The 25,633-nt window shown below is 41.6% G+C and overlaps 1 protein-coding gene across 2 annotated transcripts in view; it reads left to right on the forward strand.

Annotated features, from left to right (window-relative positions):
- Nucleotides 1–25,633, forward strand: part of LOC124720147 (sorting nexin-13-like) — a 411,803-nt gene that overhangs the window by 178,504 nt on the left and 207,666 nt on the right. Inside the window, exon 10 of one of the 2 annotated variants that reach the window (XM_047245452.1) lies at nt 22,170–22,265. The exons of the other annotated variant lie outside the window; for it this stretch is intronic. Coding sequence (XP_047101408.1) covers nt 22,170–22,265 — 96 coding nt within the window. The remainder of the gene's footprint in view (nt 1–22,169; nt 22,266–25,633) is intronic. 2 annotated transcript variants of the gene reach the window in all.

Here is a 25,633-nt window from a genome sequence, read left to right on the forward strand (position 1 = left end):
AATGTTATTGTCATAACTTCTTGGTATGTTGTTGTTGTGGTTGTGGTCTTCAGTCCTGAGTCTGGTTTGATGCAGCTCTCCATGCTGCTCTATCCTGTGCAAGCTTCTTGATCTCCGAGTAATTACTGCAGCCTACATCCTTCTGAATCTGCTTAGTGTATTCATCTCTTAGTCTCCCTCTACGATTTTTACCCTCCACGCTTCCCTCCGATACTAAATTTGTGATCCCCTGATGCCTCAGAGCATGTCCTACCAACCGATCCCTTCTTCTAGTCAAGTTGTGCCACAAACTCCTCTTCTCCCCAATTCCATTCAGTACCTCCTCATTAATTATGTCACCTACCCATCTAATCTTCAGCATTCTTCGTGTCTAAACTATTTATTGTCCATGCTTTACACTCCATATGAATACTTTCGGAAAAAGCTTTGCGACACTTAAATCTTAACAGATTTCTCTTCTTCAGAAACACTTTCCTTTCCGTTGCCAATCTACATTTTATATCCTCTCTACTTTGACCATCATCACTTACTTTGCTTCCTAAATAGCAAAACTGCTTTACTACTTTAAGTGTCTCATTTCCTAACCTAATTCCCTCAGCATCACCCGATTTAATTCGACTATATTCCATTATCATTTATTGGCTTTTATTGATCTTCATTTTATATCCTCCTTTCAAGACACTGTCCATTCCACTCAACTGCTCTTCAAAGTACTTCGCCCTTGTACAGACCCTCTATGTACTTCTGCCATGTTTCTGCTTTCCCTTCTTTGCTTAGAACTGGTTTTCCATCTGAGCTCTTTATATTCACACAAGTGGTTCTCTTTTCTCCAAAGGTCTCTTAAATTTTCCTGTAGGCAGTATGTATCTTACCACTAGTGATACATGCTTCTACATCCTTACATTTGTCCTCTAGCCACCCCTGCTTAGCCATTTTGCACTTCCTGTTGATCTCATTTTTGAGGCATTAGTATTCCTGTTCACTTACTTCATTTACTGAATTTTTATATTTTCTTCTTCTGTCAATTAAATTAAATATCTCTTCTGTTACCCAAGGATTTCTACCAGCTCTCGTCTTTTTACGTACTTGATCCTCTGCTGCCTTCACTATTTCATCTTTCAAAGCTAACCATTCTTCTTCTAGTGTATTTCTTTCCCCCATTCTTGTCAATCATTCCTTAATACCCTCTCTGAAACTCTCTACAACCTCTGGTTCTTTCAGTTCTTTATCCAGGTCCCACCTCCTTAAATTCTCACCTTTTTGCTGTTTCTTCAGTTTTAATACTTTGTATACAGAGATTAAAATTTGGAAAACAGTGATGTGATGTGTAACTTTACTACGAGTGGGGTAGAGTCTTGTATAATAATGTGTCTGCACTGATCAGCTGATGTATGCTGATTACCTCGAGGCCTATTGTATTGTATTAAGTTTGTTATTTGAACCATGGTCTAGGTTACGATGGTTGCAAGGTGGAACCATAAAAACACCAGAGGTGGCATGTAGTTATCTATAAAGCACACTGGTGAGCTCTATTTGAAGCTATTGCAGCAGCTTCCAGCATAATATCATGTAGAATTATGTTACAGGTAAGAATATATTAACAAACTATCAATGTAGTACCAAGTTCTTAGAATATGCCAAGTAATGAAAGTTAAAAGTGGTTTTACCATTTCACAATATGTACTACCATTACCTCATATGATGTGGTAGCGATTTTTAATCTCTCTATACCAAGGATTTATTATCGTAACATTAATAGTTTATCAGTTTATGTATCTGGTAACAGTGACCATAACACAGAGATATAAGATACAGTAAAAATATTTTTGTAATGACTTTTTTTTATGTATACGTTTGGAAAACCAGATAAATAACTCTTTTACTTTTATGGATTTTTATATGTATGTATAATATTTTAAAAAAAATATTCTTTACATTCTAGTTTGAAGACGTAATCAATCGTGTGTTGTAACAGAATGCTGCCATCTGGTGGAACCACAAAACACAATGTATTCTGTTGATAGCCTTGTAACAGTTTCTCATTAGATGTCAACAAGGACACAACATGAAAGGATTTTTTTACACAGCTTATGCAATATTCTCTCAGCTGTTCTCTTATTGTTTGACAAGAGATAGAAATGTTCTCTCTCTAAGATGTGTTTACTTTGAATTTGTATGCATTTTATGTTGATTTGATGTTAGAATTTTCCGTAATTGTTCTTTTACGTACTTCAATTAGAGTGAACAGTCAGTGAAGTTAATTGACCCTGTAAAATAAATAGTTAGTTATATACAAATGATCTGAAGATGGCAATTTAATTTCACTGAAATGAGTAATCATTGTATATTTTTAAGCGATCCGGATGAACAACAACAACCGTGTTTAGGTTCTGAGATCAGCTCCAATACAGCTGACAGTGTCAGGTAACCATAATTTCTGAATAATGCTTTGAAAAATGAACATCATCTTGCCCATGGGGATTCCCATTTGAGTTCACAGAGCATTTCTGTAATACTTGCCACGGCCCTGGACTGTACGTAGGATGTGGGCAGATCCACAAGTTCCCGTCATGTCCCAGCACATGTCCAGTTCATCAATATAGGGTTGCTGTTGCCTGCTTGGTGCAATTGGGATGTTTAAAACACCGTGGATCTGTGATTACTTCAATTAACTTTTATAAAAGGTATATGTGGTGTGCCTCTTTCAGATGCATCCAAAAGAACAAGGTACTGTTTTGATCCTATAGTGAGTATCAATCAAGACACGAAGGAATATTTACATCAATGTGGAAAGTTGGAAATTTGTACCAGACAGGGATTTTAACATGGGATGCACTGATCACTGAGCCATCTAGACTCGCCAATCATTGCAACTGCACAGACTACCTTGGTGCGCCTCCTGCCAGACCCAAATTTTCAAATCCACCCCCCCACCCCTCTCTGAAATATCCACTACTCGTGACCTCCCCAGTGTGTATCTGCTCGTGCTACCTGAACGCCCACTCAACTCCAGGTCAAGCAGAGGTGCTTCCTGAGAAGTAATGGTTGCCGATATGTTGTATAGGTCACAACCATCTCCTTTTGATAATCAAATACTCTGGGGCTCTGACACTGTTTGTTGTCTACACTGCACTGGAGAAGTTTCACTGGGAAGCCTTTACACATCTTCTGTACACTCACTATCTCTCCCTGTGTGATTTTAATATTTTTGGAGCTCTCAAGAAAGACATTTGTGGCTGTCAATTGCTTCAAATGAAGAATTGCCCACCTGGATACATTCAAGATTTTGTAGACACCTGCAAACATTTTTCCCTGAAGGCACTGAGCGTCGTGTCACACAGTGGGATACGTGTATTAACATTATGGTGATTGATTTTGAATCAATAAGCAGTTTACTTACTTGTCTTCCAACTGTTTCTCTTTCATTTGACTGCCCCATATAGAACATTTTCCATTGTCACCTTGTTTTCTTTCCTACAGTTTCCCCTTCAACAATGTTTTGTAAAAGAAAATTGTAGCAAGTCACATATCCAGTGAGTTGTACTTTGCATTTTACACAGATAGGACAGGTTCTGCGTTTAAACTCTCTTTTGATTTTTTCCGTAGATGCATAGACTTTAAAATTTTTTATCTGTCTAATATAAAAATCTGTGAAAAAATTAGACTATAGGTAAAATATGTTTTCTTCGTGGCTGGGTTAGGTACAAGATGAGTTGGCTGTCGGAGGTTTCCGTTTCTCTGGTTCTCAGAGAGCGCCAGGCAAAGTTGGAGAAAACTGCTACAAGTCATGGTGAACACTCCGTCTCTCGTGGCAGCTAAAGTACTCACAATCGCCATAAGATTTTCTGGAAACACTTTCAGAATGAGAAGGTTGAACAACAGTGACAGTATGATATCTTCTTACTAACAAACTGATCGCTTAGGGAATGTCTTTAACACACAAGCTGATGGCGAAATAATTCATGTCGTTCAGACCGTGATGGTAGCAGATTCGCCCGGTATTGTTAATTTGCGAAGAAATTACTCTGCATTGGATTGCTAAACACACTAATAGTTTTATGAAGGTCAGGGGATCCAACATCCTGTAAACGATTGTAGACAACATTTACCTTCTTTCTCATAAGAGAGATGTTTTATTCTTCATAATTGCGATTACAAGTTGTATCTCCTCTACACTTCAAATTACATCTATATGCAAACTTATCTGGACCCCCACACCTCAAAAAAAAAAAAAAAAGAAAAAAAAAAAAAGAAATATATATATATATATATATATATAAAAAACCCTTCAATAGCATCCCTATCTCCAACAATTGCAAAAAAAGGCTAGATGCAAACCCCCCCCCCACACACAGCAAAGAGCATTGTCGTCTCAGTTACAGTAGCGCATTATCACTGGTACTCACAGCCGGAATATTACAATAATGTTATATTACGTAGGGACATTATCGGTGGTGCTAAAGAAATCAGATTAGGAAATGAGACACTTAAAGTGGTAAATGAATTTTGATTTTTGGGCAGCAAAATAATTGATGGTGGCTGAATTAGAGGGGATAGAAAATGTACACTAGCAATGGCAAGAAAATTGTTTCTGAGGAAGAGAAATATAGCTGTAAGCGTTAGGAAGTATTTTCTGAAGGTATTTGTCTGGAGTGTAGCCATATACAGAACTGAAATATGGACAATAAACAGTTTAGGTGATAAGAGAATAGAAGCTTTCAAAATGTGGTGCTACAGAAGAATGTTGAAAATTAGATGGGCCAATCATGTAACTAATGGGGAAATACTGAACAGAATTGGGCAGAAGAGAAACTTACTGTATTATTGGACCAAAAGAAGGGATCGGTTGGTAGGACACATTCTGGAGCATCAAGGAGCCACCAGTTTAGCATTGGAGGAAAGTGCAGGGGTTAAAAATTGTAGAGGGAGATGAAAAGATGAATACAGTAATTACATTCAGAAGGATGTAGGTTGCAATAGTTACGTGGAGATTAAGAGGCTCACACAGGATAGAGAAGCATCAAGAGCTGCATCAAACCAGTCTTGGGAAAGGAGAAGAAGAAGTCGAAGTTGACATAGCTTTCTGTAGTTCTTTCTTCTCTTCTATTTCTCATGGAACCGTGTCATTCATTTTTCTGTCAGTCCAATCAGTCCTTGTAATTCTTCTCCAGAACTAGATTTCTGCAGCTTTGAGGTGAGCTTCCTTCCGCTTTGTTGATGTCCATGTTTCATGTCTGCATGTCGGGAAACTCGTTCCAAAGGTCTTCTTAATGAGGAGGCTGATGTGCTTTTTCAGCAGAATGTTCATTTTATTTTGCAAGGTACTCCTTGCCAGTGCCATTCTTCAGTTGTATTCCTCCATTGTCACTGAGAGAGGGCAATTTGTCTTGTTGTCATTAATTTTTAGTTTTGTTATATTTCGATTAAGACGCCAAGCATTTTATTTGTCTCCTCCTCCTCCTAGTGTGCGACTGTTGCAGTGTCATCAGCAAATGTGGTGGAGTGAATATGTATACTGTCAATTTTGATTCCAGACTTCTTTTCTTTCACTGTTGTCAGTGTCTCCTATGTGAACTTATTAAATAGGTAAGATGATAGACAGCACCCCTGTCTCAATCCTCTTCTGGTTTTTGCTTCTTTCTTGCTACCATTAATATCGAGTTCAGTACTTGACTTCTGCATGTACCTAAAATTAGTTGCCTGTCCTCCCAGTCAAGTTACACTTGGAACGTTATTTTAAATAACTTTTAAGTCAGCCATACAAAATGCCTTTTATATGTCAATAAATGTTTATATTTCTGCCAACTTTTGATGATGATCTTTCCAAAACTGAGTGTAGTGTAATGAAAAAAAGAGGACAGGGCCATATTAATGATGGTTAAGCCCAGAAGGATGTTGATATGTTTGGATGTGTTGAAAGTAAATTCCCTTATCCAGAACTAAAACTAGTATCTGGGGGAGGATCCAGATAGCCCGTGTGGCGTACCAGCTAGGCACTCGGGGTCTCTCGTGTCATGCTGCGATGCGTGTTCAGCAAGTGCGTACTGGTGGTTACATAATGGACAGTTATTCTACAGCCATCCGTGTTCATGGCCAGTTTGGTGGAGGTCGCGCCTGTAAACAGTCCGAACCTGTCTAACCTTATGACCTTTCTCTCGATTCCGTATGATTATCCTTACCCTGAGGTTCCTATTGTGATGGACCGAGTGAGGTGGCACATTGGTTAGCATACTAGACTCGCATTTGGGAGGACGGCGGTTCAAATTCGCACCTGGCCATCCCGATTTAGGTTTTCCGTGATTTCCCTAAATCGCTTCAGGTAAATGCCAGGATGGTTCTTTTGAAAGGCAAGGCTGATTTCCTTCTCTGTCCTTTCTTAATCTGAACTTATGCTCCCTCTCTAATGACTTTGTAGTTGACAGGGCGTTAAACACTAAGCTCCTCCTTCTATTGTGATGGTACTGACTTGTAATTCAGCTGAAAGTTCACATACATGTGGGATGATAGCATTCAAAAACGTTTATAACACATACTGCATTCTTTGCCAAGTTGAGGTATTAATTACAGTTACAAGTTTCTGTGCTGTGAACAATTATTAGAGCCGTTATACAGACCCAAGCTACAAAGCCGTGGTGAAGTTTTCAATTGTAGTGCAAACTAAACAGTTCACATTTATACAAAATTGACACAGTTCAAATTTAGCGCAGTGCTTTAGTAAATCGTTAACAAAGAAGTTCGCACTGTAGTAGTACAATTAAGTCCCAAATGAGATATACCATTTTCAGCAGTCACTGATTTCAATAACAAATACCCTATACACTTTTGATGATCACGACAGATTGCACTCATTACGTGTGTTAATTATAAGTACTGTAATCATGCAATAATTTTTACACATTAAAGTGTTAGAGCAGTGCATGCATTAGACTGTGCAGAACATACGTAATTCAAACCTGAGTCAAAAAATGAGAGCATGTCAGGCATAAGTGTTGTCTGATCATATGAGTTTCAATTTCAATTGGTAAGAGCTGGCGGTAGTGTGTGGTGTAGGGCCCATGAAGCCGTGTACTCAAGTTGTCAACAAGGGTCTGTGCAAGCTGTTGGTGGTTCCGTAATGGTGTGGGCTGTGTTTACATGGAATAGACTGGGTCCTCTTGTCCAACTTAACTGATTGTTGATTGGAAATGGTTATGTTCGGCTACTTGCAGACCATTTGCAGCCATTCGTGTAATTCACATTCCCAAACAGTGATGGAATGACAATATGCCATTTCACTGGGCCACAGTTGTTCACGATTGGTTTGAAAAGCATTCTGGACAGTTCAAGTGAACGATTTGGCAATCCAAATTGACTGACATGAATCCCATCAAACATTTATAGGCATAATCAAGAGGTCAGTTCGTGCACAAACTATTCCAAACTGTACCCCTTTTCAAAACCTCCCCATTCCTTTGCTTCACCCCTCTTCCTTTCCCTTCTTCGACTCTTCCTTTCCCTTTTTCGACTCTTCCTTTGGAAGGAGGAGCTACTGGCTCAGAAAGCTTGCATAAATTAAACCTTTTTGTGTTCTCCTTGGTGGGATTTTTTAGCTATGCAATTACATTACATTGTCAAAAATTGATTATTTTCATTGAAATATTCAACAATTTTTATTTGCATTGTCATGTTGTGAAAGGGGTATGCTGCCCTTTCTTATAGGATCTCAAACAATGTTTAATACATTTTGTATATCTAAATAGGATCTCAAACAATGTTTAATACATTTTGTATATCAAAATCAGTAATCCAGAATTATTACATTATATTTTTCAAACATTATTGAGTAATTAAGTGTTCATTGCTATCGAACAACACAATTTACATCGAGAGAAACGTACGCTTGCTACCATGATTTACATCTAAAATAACGAATATAGTGTTGTGATGGACTCATATGGAGGCATACAGACAGTCGTTTTACCTATGTTGGTGACAGTAGAATCATTAAGCAGTCAGCTTCAGATGCTGTTTCCTTAAATTTTCTCAATAGTTTTTCTTGAAAAGAATGTTGCCTTCCATCCAGGGACTCTCATTTGCGTTCCCAAAGCATCTCCATAACACTTATGTTTTGTTCGACCCTACCGGTAAGAAACCTGGCAGCCTGCTTCTGAATTGCGTGGATGTTTTCCTTCTATCCGACCTCGTATGGGCCACAAACACTCAAGCAGTATGCAAGAATAGGTTGCACCAGCATTCTGTATGCAGTCTCCTTTACAGGTGAGCCACTCTTCCCTTAAATTCTCCCAATAAACCAGTGTCGATCATTCGCCTTCCTTACCACATTCCACACATACTTGTTCCATTTCATATTGCTTTGCAATGTTACACCCAGGTATTTGAATGGCTTGACTATGTTAAGCAGGACACTAGTAATACTGTATCTGAACACTACAGCTTTGTTCTTCCTACTCATCCGCTACGTTTTTCGACATTTAGGGCTACCTGTCATTCATCACACCAACTGGAAATTTTGTCTAAGTCATCTTGTATCTTCCAACTCACTTAACTTCGACATGTTACCAGAAACTGCATCATCATCATCATCATCAGCAAGCAACTGCAGATTGCTGCCCACCCGGTCTGCCAAACCATTTATGTATATGGTAAACAACAGCAGTTGTGTCACACTTCCCTGGGGCATGCAGACGTGCCGACTCTCCCGATTTAAGCGGGAGACTCCCGATTTTTCCTTCTTCCTCCCGATCTCCCGACAGTGGAGATCGATCTCCCAATTTTCAGAGCAGTTTCAATACTTTCCTTACAATACGAAAATCCTGCACCTTCACTATATTGGTGGATGACTAGGTATGGCTGCTACTTGTGTATGTTAACTTGGTAGATTGGTGCGGTGGCTGTCGGGAGCGGCGGTAGGCGTAGCTCACGCTTCGTATCTACGAGGAAGTAAGGAACTTATCGTTGGCAGCGTTCGGAGGCAAATGAATATCTTTCAACTAGTGCCAATTTCCTGAGCTTCTGGTAGCACCAGTGCAATCGCAAGGTTATTGTGGACGAGGAGTAGTCGATAGTTGTTCCGAGTGAAGTGATTGTTGTGTCTAAAAGGCAGTGTTGCCAAGTTAGGGGATTTCCCCCTAAATTTAGGGGGAATTAAGCTGCCTAGGGGGAAGCTAGAGAGATAAATGTTTCAGGGTGAAAAATATGATAAAATTGCAAAGGTGATGCCTATTTTGTCAATTCCACATAGTAATGCGGAATGTGTGAGAATTTTTAGCACAGTTACAAAGACCGAAACTCGGTTCACATCCATGCTTTCAGAAACGTCTTTGGAGAAATTTTTGATTTTAAAATCAGTTCAAAAAGGCAAGTACTTTGAGCAGAAATTTAGTTCAGAGTTTTTGAAGAAGGCTAAGTCAGCTACGGGTGTGCTGAATAAGTAACTACCGTAATCAGACAAATTCAGACCGATAAACTATTCAGATTATTTGCTAAGCCTAACATGTACATCCTGTATAAAATTGATTTAAATTTGGGAAGATAAGATGCCATGCAAATATGGGTTGCATTATGAAATGAAAACCTGTGATCATTTAACAGTGATTTATTCATGCAAAAACTGTGCTAATGTCAAAACAGAAATCTAATATACGTTAATTTGTTTCCTCGGATCGTAAATTCGAACTGTAGTTCCCTCGAGAGTGCTTCATTTGAATGTGTGTGAATCCAAAGAAACATGCAGAGCTCATGATTCATATTGTTCAGCATGTTGAATGATAAATTATGCAGTCCGAAGGCTCAGTTATGTCCATTATTTAGTATTTACATGTAAATAATAAAGCAAATGTAATTGTATTGTTACAGTTATTGAATTATTGCAACTTTGATCATCAGGGATGTGTTGTAATTCACAATAGTACACCGCTAAAATTCTCCTGATTTTTCACTTTTGAAAGTTGGCATGTCTGGGCGTGCCTAACGATATCCTTGTCTCTGATGAACACTCACCATCGAGGACAACATACTGGACTGTAGAAAACTTCGAGCCGATCACATATCTGTGAGCTATGCTCGTACCTTCGTTAACAGCCTGCAGTAGGCACCGTGTCAAATGCTTTCGAGAAATCTAGAAATATGGAAACTGCCTGTTGCCTTTCATCTGTAGTTCTCAGTGTATCATGTGAGAAAAGAAAAGCTGAGTTCCGCACAAGCAAGGCGTTCGAAAACCATGCTGATTCATGGACATATGCTTCTCACTCTCAATAAAGTTTAATATATTCGAACTGAGAACATTTTCAAGGATTCTGCAGCAAACAGAAGTTAGAGATATTGGTCTGTAATTTCTTGGATCCATTATTTTGCCTCTCTTATATACTGAAGTCACCTGCACTTTTTCTCATTAGCTTGGGACTTTGTGCTGGGTGAGAGATTCACGATAAATGCAAGCTTCCCATACACCACTGTGGTAGACTGTAAGCAGTTATCATCCACAATCTGTTTATTTTTTTCTTTTGTTTCTTTGACATTTGGTAAATAGAACCATACAGCCACTCACATGTCTTACATATTACATCATAAATATTGCCAAAGTAATATACTTGCAAAGCCGCAAGGCAATGGGACGTTTTCTTTCTTTAAGTCTTCCATAAACACCAGTCCGTGCATACTGTGCAACAGTCCGTGCATACTGTGCTTTGGACAAAGAAAAAAAAAAAAAAAGATTTAAATATGCATAGGTGGTGTTGTCACATTCACAGTAAGGAGAAGCAAAGATTCCTATTTGGTGAAGACAGCCTGGAAAATACCAGTCATTGAACTGTATCTGAATTACACTAATTATTAATTTCCTTGGACAACTTTGTGTTTTGGAACCAAGGTTTATAGGGGATAGATTCTTGTATCAATGCATACCTTGTGACCTTATTAGATAGAGATAACATACAATATTCTAACAAAATAAATATTAATTTTCTCTTGAATCTGCAGATTTAGGAACTCTCAAGTGATACAAAATTCCTGCCGTAACTGCTGACTTCGCAGGTTGATCTGCCTGTTCATTGTATGTGATGCCCGAGTGAGTGAGAGTCCAAATGGAAGAAGACACAATTCCTTTGTCATTGCTTTGCATCACTGTGTGGATAATTTCAGCTATGTATTTGTTTGTATCATAGTTTCATGCATTGAATAACACTTCTTCAATCTGAAATAATTCCAATGTTAACAATGTCCTGTTTGACTACCAAATAATAGTGCCTCCTTTATGGCTATTGTTTCTGCTGTGTAGAAGTGTAAGAGTGTGATGGGATGATAAATTGTTTGCACTATGATAGCTGTGGGCATGAAAAGCACAGCCAGCCAAACCATTGTATCCCATTTTTGACCTGCCTTTATACACCAACAGTGCCAACTTCAAAAATCATTCATAACATCATTCCTCCAAGTATAGGAAGAGTGCCTTATCAAATTAGAATAATGAGTTGTGGCATTGCTTGACTGGCAACTAAATGCAAATTTAAATGGAATACCCACATCAGTTGTAGTGTTACGATGTTGAACCTCTCGAATAGTGACTGCTGTTAATAACAGGAGCTGCCGTGAGTGAAATTGATTCGGATTTAAACTACTGATGTGATCCTTTGCCTGTAATTGACACAGGTGACCATGTAAAGTGTAACTTGAGTCTCGTATCTTCAGTAGTAAGAACTTCATTGCTAATGGACGTCTTCTCACTGAAAGAGGCTTGTCCACTGCTTCAGTCAACAAAGCATTAATGGGTGTGAGTTGCATTCCTCCTATACTTATCAGGAGACAGCTATATTGAAGACTGTCAAGTTGAGACAGAGCTATTTTTAACTTTTACCATAAGGTTTGTGCTCTGTGTATTATCAGCAGAACAGGAGGAGGAGCTCCCCACTGAGTCTCAGCTGCAGACCTCATAACATAAATAGATTGTTCGGTTTTATTTGTAATGTAGTCTATGTGGTTAATCCGTGTGAAACGTGTGTCTATAAAATTGTCCCCAGGAAATTCTATTTCCTAACTGAAAGGTATCTTCGATTGAATTCGTGGCTTTGTAAAGTGTACAACAGAAGATTTTCTTTTCAATATTGAAAGACTGTGCTCATCGAGCCATTTACAAACCGAGCAGCTGCTGAACACGCACATTAGACTGTTGTGATTGGCAAGCTTTTGGAGCCAATGGCTGCTCCTTAAGGCAGAAGGGTTGAAGGGGAAGGAAAAAGGGTGAAGCAAAAGGACTGGAGAGGTCTAGGAAAAGGGGTAGATTTTGGGAAAATCGCCCAGATCCGCGGGTCAGGTGAGACTTAGTGTATGGGATGAGAAGCAAAAGCTCCAATTAAATAATTTTATCAATAATTGACTTTTTGTTGTTTTATTAAGCCATATACGAGGATAGATCAAAAGGTAATGCTTCGTTTATCAAATATATGTAGCAGTGAACTTATGACAATGGAATTACACTGAGGGGACAGAAGTCAGGGGGTGCCTTCTAATGTCACGTCAGACCTTCTGCTGCCCAGCACAGTGCGGCAACTCGATGCGGCACGGGTTCACCAAGTCGCTGAAAATTCGCAGCAGAAATATTGAGCCACTCTACCTCGTTAGCCATCCAAAAACGCGAAAGTGTTGCCGGTGCAGGATTTTTTTGCACGAACTTACCTCTAGATTACGTCCCAGAAATGTTCGATGGGATTCGTGGTGGACAATATGGGTGTCCAAATAATTCACTTGATCTGTCCAAAACATTTTTCGTACCAATCACATACAATTGCGGCTTGGTGATGCACAGAGTATTGTGACATAAAAATTTCGTCATTGTTTTGAAGCTCAAAGTCCATCACCGGCTGAAAATTGTCTCCAGGTAGTTCAGTTTGGCTGAAGGACCCAGTCAGTTGCAACATACACCATTATGGGTCCACCACCAGCTTGCGCAGTGTCTTTTGATAAACTGGATCTACGGTTTCACGAGGTCTGCGCCACACTCGAACCCTACCTCCAGCTCTTCACCAACTGAAATCAGGACTCATCTGACTGTCATCTAGATTCCAGCCGATACGGTCACAGGCCGAGGAGAGGCACTGCAGGTGATGTTCGACTCGTGTGTGACGTTGGCTCGAATTTCTGTTATGTCACCGACGCGTTGACGCTTCTTGTGAATTTCTGAACTTTGTTGTTTTGTGTGTGTTGTCATCTGCAATGACTTTTCTTTTTTTTCCCCCAGAATACAATTGTTTGTGTTTTTCATTTCGATCAAATTCTGACAGGCAAACGACGTATTCATTCGGGAGTTGAGGGGTGTGGGACAAGCTTTGTGTACAGTTTTCTCTTCCCGGAGAATGTCTTGAAAACTCAAATTAGAGATACCTCTCAATTGTGATTTCTGACCTGACAGTGTTTTCACACAATGGCTGCATGCCCCCAAGTTAACACTACCCACTCACAACTGACTGTCGAATGCGCATTTGCTGTTTACAATCGATAGTTTGAGTTGCTACTGTAGTTACTGTGCTGACGTCTTTTTGTATGCCAGGAATAAAAATAAACAATATCAGGAAAGGCATAGATTGCGACTCAGTGTAAAGATGGCCTGTCAATTTGCAGACAGGCACAACAAAAAGACTGTTTACGTGTTATAGGTTTCAGCCAAAACCTTGCTCAACAAAGCGCGCACGCACACACGCACACAGACACACGCACACAGACAGCACCACTATCACTGGCTGCTCTGACCAGAATATGACTGTCATGTATAGCCATCTGGAGGGGGAGGGGGCGGCAGAAAAATGTGACTGATAGCAGGGTACAGGTGTGGGGAGAGAAGAGTGGCGTTTCCAGAGACTGCCAGGTGCAACATGGGGAGCTGGCATGTGGGAAAAGTAGAGGAGCAGGTTAGGAGAAAGGATGGGCAGGTATGTTGGCAGAGGGTGGCAGGATGTTGGCAGAGGGTGGCACACCATGAGGCACATGAAAATGGAGTAGTGGTATGACACAGGGAGATGAAACTGTTGGATGGATGGTGTGAGTTGTGGCCAAAATAATTTCGGGAGCAGGGAATTTGTTGTAAGGAGAACTCCCATCTGTGAAGTTCAGAAAAGCTGATGGTGGAGGGGAGGCTCCAGATGGCCTGAATTGTGAAGCAGCCATAGAAATCGATCTACTTTATTCTCGGCCACAGTTTGGCAGTGGCTGTTTATCTTGGTGGACAGCTAGTTCGCAGTCATACCAACATAAAAGGGTGCGCAGCATTTGCAGCAGAGTTGGTATATGATGTAGCTACTTTGACAGGCAACCCGGCCTCTGATGGTGTAGGATAAGCCTGTGATAGGACTGGAATAGGTTGTGCTATGTCAGTTGATGGAGCAGGTCTTGCGCCTGGGGCTTCCACAGGGATATGATCCCTGTGGCAAGGGCTGGGAGCGGCAGTGGTGTAGGTGTGGACTAGAATGTTTTGTAAGTTGGGCGGGCGACAGAACACCACATTAAGTGAGGATTTCAGATAGGATGACCCTCATTTCAGGGTATTATGATTAAAGGATGTGGTTCAGTTGTTCCAGGCCTCTCCTTTCCCAGTCCTCCCCCCCTGCTGCTCCCCAACTCCCCCCCCCCCCCCCCCCCACCCCCACCCCCCCCCACCCTCCGCTTTCAGAATTCCCGCACCCCACACCCTCTGATGCTACACCTGGCAGTCTTGTCGTACGTGTATCCTGCTATCCCTGCCCCTTACCCGTCCCACTCCAGATTGCATTCCAGTCAGAGCGGCCTTAGGGTCGGTCATGTGTGCATGAGATTACTTGTGTGTGTGTGTGTGTGTGTGTGTGTGTGTGTGTGTGTGTGTGTGTGTGTGTGGTTTTCTGTGCCAAACACGGCTTTGGGCGAAACCTATAATATTAACCATCTTTTTATTGTGCATGTCTGCAACTCAGCAGGTCGTCATCTTTACGGTGAGTAGCAATCTGTCCTTTTCCTAATATTGTTGATATTCCAACCGGGAGTTTCCATTGTTTGAGGAATACAAATCAGTTTCAGAGTTTTTTTGGACAATTTATGAAATGACATGGTGTCATAGGTGCCACTGCAGATTAAAATGGGTGGCAGTCTTCAGTTCATAGGCAGGAAGGTTATTGGCAAAATGGATTCAGTCTTCAAAGGAGATAAATTTCCAAAGTATTGTATGTCTCAGCATAGTAAATTGATCACAAGTGTGTGAACTATACTGAGTAGGGTATGCTGGCAGACTACGTAAAAGGGCAGCACCAATAGAGACAAATTCGTTTGTCTTGCCCCACTGTGTACAGAAAGGCATTACAACAGACACTCTTCTTAAACCCAGGTACAAATGTAATGAGAAGAAATCGAAATATAATTGAAAAGTACCCTCTGTCATGCACTTCACAATAGTTTGTAGATGTAAAATTGAGACTGTGAGATTATGACATATAAAATTAGACACAGCCTCTGTCATGCTGTGAGGGTAAGAAAACCATGTTGTTGTTGTTGTTAAGATAGACTAAAGACTGCTATGATGATGTAACTCTCAACACTAGTCTGTCCTGTCTAAGACTATACATCTCTGCACAACTACAGCAGTCTGCATGAACTTAATGCTGCTACTGTATTCAGGCCCAGGTCTACCCAGACACTTCCCTCTGTTAACAAATTGACTATTCTTTCACACTGGGATGTGTCCTATCGACCGATCCCTTCTGTTAATCAAGTTGCGCCAGACATTTTTTTGACTCTGCCGTTCGATTCAGTGCCTCCTAATTAGCTATTTGATCTACCCGTCTAATCTTCAATTTTCTTTTGCAGCACCACATGTCAAAAGCTTCTGGTATCTCCATGCTCGAACAGTTTGTTATCGAAGTTCTACTTCTGTACAAGGCTATCCTCCTGACAAAACATCCTAACACTTTTCCTATTATCACTATGCATTTGAATCAGTTCAGGTGTGCGATTCCAGTTCTCGGGTATACTGAACAGCCAAAACATTATGACCACTGCCCACAGCAATGCGTTGGATGCCACTCGGTGGCACTGTGGGCAAGTGACACGGTAACAAAAGTATGTAAGTGGAGCAGACGTGCATAGGGGATCACTCTAGTGAAGATACGGACTATAAATTGGGAAATCCACTGCGATAAATGACTTGGACAAAGGACAGATTATTATTGTGCAGAGACTGTAAATGAGTATCTTGAAAAAGGCGAAGCTGGTCGAATGTTCATGTGCTACTGTTTTCAGCATATATGGAAAGAGGCAGGACAGTGAAATTACCGCAAGGTGCTAAATGGCTGGGCGTCCGTGACTGCTCACAGAACGTGGGATTTGGAGGCTTGTCTGCTCTGCAAAGAAGGATAGAAGGTGATCTGTGGCATCTCTGCTGAAAGAGCACAACGCTGGTGTGTGCACAAGTGTTTCAGAGCATACCATTCGTCATACATTGTCGAATGTGGAGCTTCGCAGCAGGCCACCCGTACGTGTTGACCCAATGACATTGTCAATTGCAATTGCAGTGGGCACAGGACCATTGGGATTCGACCGTCGATCAATGTAAATGTGTCGGCTGCTTTGGTGAAACACATTTTTGCTTCACCAGGTCGATGGTCATCTCCACTCGTCCCATCATTGAGGTGAATGGTGGCTGGAAATATGCAGCGCACCACGGACACAATGTGGTATGAGCAGTATTATGCCACGGGACGACACATTCTCCTGCTCTTGTATGGAACACGTGGTACTAATCGAAGACACGCTGACAGCTGCTAACCGCCAGCATCTTTTCGTGCTTTTCTTCCTCGACAGTGATGTCATCTTTCAGCAGTTGTCTGTGTCTCAGAGCCAGAACCGTCCTACAGTGGTTTGAGTAGCATTGTGGTGAACTCGCGTTGACGTCTTGGCGACCAAATTTGCCTAATGTAAATCCTAAGGAACCCGCCTGGTCACTATCGGGCGACATCACCGTATATGCCAGTCAGAGGCCTGTAATTATGCAAATTACGTGTCCCGTGCCCAGACATTTAATGCCACAAACCTATCAATAAACTGTCCCATATCTGGTACACAGACTCGGCTATGTATTTTGTACTAAGGATGGACAAACAAGCTATTAAGCAGGTGGTTGTAATGTCTCAGCTCATCCGTGTATGAGCTATGATGTCAGAGTTGATGGAGTGAAGGATAGAATATATCTCACAAAGATCTTAAACCCGTGATGGCACACATGATGCAGTGGCTCAGAGCTGAGAGCAGGAATTTCTCACTAGAATTGAACTCTGCCTTCTATAGTGTCTCCAACTTCTCCATAATCGCATATTTTGCTGCCCAAATAATGAAACAGATCTACAGTATAAAAAGCGGGATAGGTGGCTACTCATTGTAAAGCCTGCCTCCACACACACACACACACACACACACACACACACACACACACACACACACACACAGTCACAGTCATTCATTCATTCACACAAGCAAGCACACGTCATGCAAATGTGACTGTGATATACGACAGTTTGGGCCGGAATGCAGCTGTCACAAGAATGAAAGCAGCAGTCTAGAGGGGCAGGGAAAGGTCCGGGTTAGCAGGGTATGGGAGAGGGGAGAGCAGAATGCTGCCTGGCAGGGTGTGCGGGGGCTAGATAGCAAGGCAAAGCATTAGGAGGTGGTGTGTCGGGGAGAGGGGGAGGGACAGAGAGTGGAAAATGAGAGGAACAGGGAAGGGGGAAAGGGTGGGTGGGTATGTTGGAAGAGGTGGCACACAAAGAGATTGTGATGGACTTTGAAAGACTTTGAAAAGGGAGGAGATGAGTGGATGTGGGGGTGGAAACTGTTAGGTACCTTCAGTTGCATGTTGTGCACAGGTTGGTCTACTGTGCTCTCGGCCACAGTATGACAGTTGCTGTTCTTACTGGTTGACAGCTGGTTTGTAGTCGTACCAATATAAAAAGCTTTACAATCATTGCAGCAGAGTTGGTGTAAGACGTTGCTGCCTTCACAGGTGACTGGCCTCTTAATGGGTAGGATAAGCCCGTGGGAGACCTAGGATGTTGTGGAGGTTGGGCGGGTTGGCGGGCCCCCCTTCAGGAGTGGTGGGACGGATCTCGGGTAGGCTGTCACTTATTTCAGGGCATGATAAGTAATCAAAGCCTTGACAGAGGATGTAGTTGAGTTGTTCCAGTCTTGGGTGGTATTGGGTGACAAAGGGGGCACTCCTTAGTAGCTGGTTCTTGGGAGGCGAGATTGGTTGTGTATGGGGAAATGGCACAGGAAATCTGTTTGTGGACTAGTTCCTGGGGCATACTGCCTGTCTGTCAAGGCTGTATGGGAGGGACTTTTTTTGTGTGAATGGGATGACACCTGTAGAAATGCAAGTACTGTTGGTGGTTGGTGGGTTTAATATGGGCAGAGGTGCAGATGGAGCCAGCAGAGATGAGTCCAGATCATAAAGATGTCATCAGACTAAGGGTTTGGTGTTTTGGGAGACTACGAAGATCTCCTCCAGATGGCTCATAAACAGATTAGCATAAACAGATTTGTAGCTACAAACCTTATTGATAGTGTCACTATAGAGCCAGGGATTAGTGATCGTGATGTCATCATAGTGGCGAGGGTCCGCAGCTTGTGGTCTAGTGGCTAGGGTTGCTGTCTCTGCATCATGGGGTCCCGGGTTCGATTCCTGACCAGATTGGGGATTTTTCTCTGCCTTGGGACTGGGTGTTTGTGTTATCTTCATCATCATCATCATTCGTGACAAGAGCTAGATTGGACTGTGTAAAAATTGGGACTGTGTAAAAATTGGGACTGTGTAAAAATTGGGACTGTGTAAAAATTGGGACTGTGTAAAAATTGGGACTTTGTAAAAATTGGGACTTTGTATGGGCACTGATGATGACACAGTTGAGTGCCCCACAAACCAATCATCATCACCACACTGGTGATGGTTACTAAAATTAATAAATCTGTCAAAAAGTCTAGGAGAGTATTTATACTAGAAAAAAAAGGTAATCATTTATTAGGATCCCATTTAGACACTGTATTGACACCATTTAGTTCCAGTGCAACTGACATGGAAGAATTACAGCAAAGTTTAAACTGATTGTAAATCATGCTCTGGAGATGGGTGTGCCAAGCAAGTTCATTAACCATTTCACAGCTAAAAATGTGCTCTTTGCATTCCGTGGCGAGGTAGCTTTTGTATTGGATCTACACTTTTCACCAGATGACGGTGTCTGTGCTGAGAGATGGAATTCCAGCCAATATGAAATACTTCTCATTTGATTTTTTGAAAACTATTAGGTAAAAAAAAAAAAAATGTTCTTGCACATTCTACAGTCCGATCTCATCACTCGATAAAGAATTGAATTCCTTTCCATTGTCGCTCATACTTATTGTGCTTCATCAAATTAAGTAAATTAGAGTTTGTAGAGGTAGAAATGCTTTGTGTAAATTTTGAGTATGGTTGATTTTAGCTCGTACACCACAGTGAATGGAATGTAGATAAAGAAGATACTGAAATTTTATTTAAAATGATAACATGCAATTAGGCACATACATTATGTGGTAAATACTCGAAACTTTTGTATTCACCGAGGTACGGAAGTAACTCGACTGTAGCAGGGAGAGGTCGGCGGCTCGGGATGCTTTCAGATATCCGTGGCAGTGTAGGAAAACCCAAACAGCAGCACTTATACATCCGACAGCACCTGGGGAACGATGTAGCATAACTGGTGTGCATGCCCACAGCAGCGAAATGGTTGAGGATGGAAAAGGCTCTCCATGGTTTAATAATCAAATTCAGAAACTGCTGAGGAAACAGGGATGTACCACTCTGCTGAGGAAACAGGGATTGTACCACTATTGGCAAAAAAAAAAAAAAATTGTGCATCTGCCAGGTCATCACTGTGTGAAGCAAAGCATACAACTCCCACTGTCACACCCAATGCCAGATTTTGGTGAGAACCCAAGAAAATCCTGGTTGTACGTAAAATCAGTAAGTGCCATTCATTGATGAGTTTGCTGTGGAAACAGGTGATGTCAAAAGGAAAGCTGAAGATTTACTTTTCACATTTAAGAAATCATTCACACAGGAAGGTCGTACAAACGAGTCATCGTCTGTAGCACAGAGCCCGCGTGACGAACATATAGGTATATCTGCCTTAGAGAAGTAACTGAGAAAGTCAAAAACAGGTAAGTTTCCAGGTCCGGATGGACTCCCAGTCCTGTTTTACAGAGAGTACTGTGTGACACAAGTCCCTTACGCAGCTTGCATTTATTGCAAATGTCTCGCCTAGGGCAAAGCCCCGAGTGACTGGAAAAAAGTACAGGTGACTCGTGTATGTAAGGAAGGTAAAAGAATTGACCTGTATAATTTTGGACTCTTATCCTTCACATTTGTTTGCTGCAGAATTCTGGAAGTTCAAATACAATAAATTTCATTGAGACAGGGAAGCTCCTGTCGACAGATCGGCACGGATTTAGAAAGGATTGCTCGTGTGTAACTCAGCTTGTCCTTTTCTTATGCAATATCCTGTGAACTGTGAATGTAGGGCAACAGGCGAGTTCCATATTCGTAGATTTCCGTAAAGTGTTTTACACAGCGCCCTGACCCAGACAATTGACGAAGGTCTGAATGTAAGGATTAGTGAGTGGCTCAAAGACTTTTTGAGTAGTAGAACCCAGTATGTTGTCCTCGATAGCAAGTTTTCGTTAGGGACAAGGGTATCATCAGGAGTGCCCTACAGCTGTGTATGAGGACCACTCTTATCTGTGTGCATAAATGTTCTGACAGACCGAGTGAAGAGTAATTTACAGCTGTTTGCTGATGAGGCTCTAGTTTGCAGGTATACAGGAAGGCTTTGTCATTGACCGACTCTAGGGGAATACGAGATGAGTTGGACAAAAATTTCTAATGGATGTGAGTTTTCTAAATGTAGAAAAATGTAAATTAGTGTGGAAAAACAGTCCTATAACATTGGAATACAGCATTAGTAATGTGCTGACAGACACAGTCACATAAATTAAAAATCTAGGCATTGCAATGTTATACAAAATGGAATGAGCACTCCAGGTTGTTAGTTATGCTCGAGTTTGTTTATTGCAAGTATTTTGGGAAAGTGTAACTCATCTGTAGAGAAGACAGTATATAGAACACTAGTGCGACCCATTCTCGAGTAATGCTCGAGTGCTTGGGATCCCCACCAGAGGTGTTAGATTTGTTACCGGTAGGTTTGATAAGCACGAAAATATTACAGAAATACTTTGTGAACTCAAATGGAAATGCCTACAGGGGAGAAAATATACTCTTCACGGGTCACTATTGCAGAAATTTAAAGAACTGATACTTGAGACCAACTGCACAGTGCTACTACTACTGTCAACATATGTTTCTGGTCCACAAAGATGAGAGAAATTAGGGTTCTAATGGGGGCTTATAGACAATCGTTTTTTCCTCGCTCTATTTCCAGGTGGAACAGGAAAGTAAGTGACTAGTAGTGGTACAAGATACCCTCTGCTCTGCACCGTACGGTAGCTTGCGAAGTATATAAGCAGATTTAAATGGAGGTTCAGATCATCTCAAACACAAGGCCAGTTTATTTCAAATAGTCCTGCCTCATTCATTTTACCTATAGCATACAATATTGTTTTATTCATACATTCCTCAAAAGAAGGTGTTTTGTAATATATAAAGCTAATCGACACACACACACACACACACACACACACACACACACACACACACACACACACACAGGCTTTCCCTCTCTCTTGAATTGGGGCCTAAGTGACCTTTCATTCCTTTCCAAGCTGTCCATGTCTCCTGTTGGGGAAGGAACTGATACTTGTGAAAACTGGGCTATTGGTGTTTACCTTTGTATGTAAATGTAATTAGTACTGAAATTTCATCTCCTGAAGCCTTTCTGTGTCCTTGTAATCTTACTGTTTTCTGATACGATTTTTCCTTTTGTCATAAATAATACTGTACGTAATATAATTCGACGTATCGGGGCTTTACAACTGTCGATATTTGTGCTGTGTCGGTAGTGTTTACGTGTAGCTGGTGTCGTGGTGTACTGTGTAGTGTTAGTATGTAGTTTTAGTGTACGGTCTAGTACTTAGCAGTAACACAGCTCGCCATTCAGCAGAGTTGTGGCCATGTGCAGGATCGGATGGGGTAGTTTGCACCCCAACGTGTGCCAGTGTGGACGGGAGCCTGGGCGTGCCCGTGCCCGTCCCCCCGGACTCGGGTTCGCCGGAAGGTACGGCAAGAGAGCTGAATTTGCCTATCTGTCTATGTGTGTTTCTCTCTCTCTCTCTCTCTCTCTCTCTCTCTCTCTCTCTCTCTCTCTCTGCTGTCAGTGTCGTAGCTGTCGGAGGGGCTCAGCTGCTCTGCTCTTCTGTGTCTGCTTTGCAAATGTGGTGCTTTGGGTGTCTGCTTGCGGCTTCACCTGTTTGCTTGTACCAGTGGAGGGATATCCGGCTGCCTTTTGTGTGTGCTCTGCTTGCGGAAGTGGGCAGGTGCTTCAATTCTGTGGATGGATATACTTTGGGTCTTTGGTGATTTTTTTTGTTTTTGTTTTATTGGCGATAGGCCATTGTCTGAGGCATGTTTTTCTGTTGTATCATTTCATCTCCTATTGCTGAAGACATTGGAACGTAGAAAGACTTAGTAGTTTCAACTCAAACAAGTTTAGCAAGTCAAACTATCTATATGTACCTGTGCTAGAGATCAGAAACAGAGCGAGTAAGAGTCGAATGTTGAGATTTGTGTACAGTACAAGTGGAGGTGCCACCATTACATCATTGCTGTACTCGCTGGCATTCTTCCCACTGACAGGGTGTTTGACGAGTCACTCCCTATTTTTGAACAGTTATATTTTATTTTATTTATGAACCAATTTTTGTAGAACTCCTTTTGTGAAAAACATCATTCTGAGGTTGTCATTTTTAACCTCCACATAAGCTCCAGCATTCTCTACACACTTTTTTAGTGAACTGATGCATGTGATACTGCTGCATGCAATGTGTTAAGTAGAACATTGACCAATGCCACAGATGTTACTGCTTCCAATTCATCCACATCCTGCGGTTTCCTCTTGTAAACCTCCCCGTAGCCAACTGCCAGAGAAAAAATCGCAAGGCATTAAATCGGGGCTCCGGGCAGGCCATTCGTGTGCTCCACATCTTCCAATCTGACGGCCATGGAAGTGATCGTGAAGCCATTGGTGGGCGTCACTTGCAAACTGTGCGGTAGCTCTGTCCAGCATGAAGTGAAGCTGTCGGTTGATCCATTATAAAATTACTGGCCATACACGATCTTGCAGCATTTCTAGGTGTCTTTGCCATTCATTCTGTTCCCCAGAAAGAAAGGATTGACAATTTCAGGTGACGTGATACCACACCGTACTGTCACTTTTGGATGCCCCTGTGCTTTTTCAACACATTCGTGTGTGTTTCTGGCTTCCCAATAATGACAGTTATGCCTGTTTTCAAATGATGCAGCATGGAAAACTGCCTCATCAGTCCACAGAATATTCTCAAAAAGTTCAGGCCAACCATCATTCCAACCCAAAAAAATTTCTCCAAACACTATTCTTCTGCCGCAGTCAGCAGAAAAGAATTGTTTCACGTAATATGCTTCCACAATGTAAAAGTGAGATCTTTCTTAAGACTTGTTCCAACTCCATAATGTGAAAGACTACTTCCACTAGATATTTGGTGCAGTGATTTCTTATGGCTCCTCATGAACATTTCACAAACTTTGTCAATATTCTGTGGTGTCCTCAAGTTGACAGACTTCCCTATCTTTTTGCATTGACGACATTCCCCATCGTTACTGGTTTGGAATGGCAATTTTTTTAAATTTTTTTGCATTCAGTGTTGCACGGATCTATCTTTCAGCCCTCCAGCACCTTTGTACTCGCACCACAGATCCCCAGACCTCATAGCAAGCTACTATTTTGACCCATTCTTTCACACTCGACACAGGCAGCACTTTCCAACTGAAACAAAAGGAAAAAAAAATGTTGGACACTACTTCAAGGAGTGCCGTTTCTAAAGAAAAAAGTAGTTATAAGAAAAGTTGTTCATAAATAAAGAAATTACAACTGTTTAAAAATGGGGAATGACTTAACAGGCACCCTGTATTGGCAAGAGCTTGAAAAACCTGACAACAGGGTGCTGAAGTCACTTCCAACTCGTTGACTGATTTCCTCTTACTAAAACACACAGGAGTGTAAACTGTTGACATTCAGTGCAGTAGCTTGCTATTTTAGTGTAACAGCCAGCCGCTGGTGGCCGAGCGGTTCTGGCGCTACAGTCTGGAACCGCGCGACCGCTACGGTTGCAGGTTCGAATCCTGCCTCGGGCATGGATGTGTGTGTTGTCCTTAGGTTAGTTAGGTTTAAGTAGTTCTAAGTTCTAGGGGACTTATGACCTGAGCAGTTGAGTCCCATAGTGCTCAGAGCCATTTGAACCTTTTTTTTTTTTTTTTTTTTTAGTGTAACACTGACGGGGAAAGATAACTAACTCCCGGCATGAGATGATCTCAAACTGTGGAGGGTGTAAGGCAAAAATTAAGTCATACATTGTATGCAATTGCAAATTTGCTCCATAAGAGGAAATGTGACCTCTGGAAAAAAGTTTGATTCTACAGTCCACACTTCGCACAAGAAACATACAAAATTTGTCCAGTCCAAACAAAGTGTTTGTATTATTTTTTAATAAATTAATTTACAGTAGAGTTCGAAATTTTTTCTACGTGTACACATATACATTCCTTTATGTGCATACTTAAACAACTAAGTGTGTGTGTTTAAAGAGAAACGGTATCCATTGCTAAGCGACTGGTAAATGATACGAGAGTTGCCCAGAAAGTAAAGCGCTGCCCCCCCCCAATCTGAAAACTATGCTACGAATATGAAACGTTAGGTATGTATTATTTGAAGTCTCCCGAGTGAGCGCGCCAAGTTTCTGTCACTTCTGACAGATAGCGTAGCTGCAGGACAGTTTCAAAGTGGCATCTGTAGGTGATGTACATTACAAGCAACGTGCCTGCATTGAATTTCTGTCTACAGAGGAAGAAACTGTGGGGAATATTCACAAATGCTTGTACAAAGTCTACAAAGCATCTGCTGTCGACAGAAGCACAGTTAGTCACTGGGCACGGAGGGTGAATTCATCAGAAGGCGGTTTGTCGGAGCTCCACGATTTGCAGCGGTCGGGGAGCACATCCACAGCTATCGCACCAGACGTGTTGCAGCGAGCTGATGTTGTCATTCACAAGGACAGTCACATTAAAACTCGGCAGTTGGTGCTGCAGCTGTCAATCGACAACGGAAGTGTAGATGCAATTATCCGCTCTCTCGGATACTTAAGTGTGTGCTAGATAGGTTCCACAGTGTCTAATAGTGGATCACAAATTGCACAGAAAAAACATTAGTCTCAATTTGTTGCAACATTTTTAAGCTGAGGGGGAGGCCACCTTGTCCCCGATTGCGACAGGTGATGAAACCTGGATTCACCTTTTGAGCCTGAAATGACATGACAGTCGATGGAATGGCGCCATTCCCACTCCCCACAGAAGAAAAATTCAGAGCAATGCTTCCGCTGGCAATGTCATGATAAC

This window comes from Schistocerca piceifrons, chromosome 11 (genome assembly GCF_021461385.2).
Source record: "Schistocerca piceifrons isolate TAMUIC-IGC-003096 chromosome 11, iqSchPice1.1, whole genome shotgun sequence".
Classification (NCBI taxonomy): Eukaryota; Metazoa; Arthropoda; class Insecta; order Orthoptera; family Acrididae; genus Schistocerca; species Schistocerca piceifrons.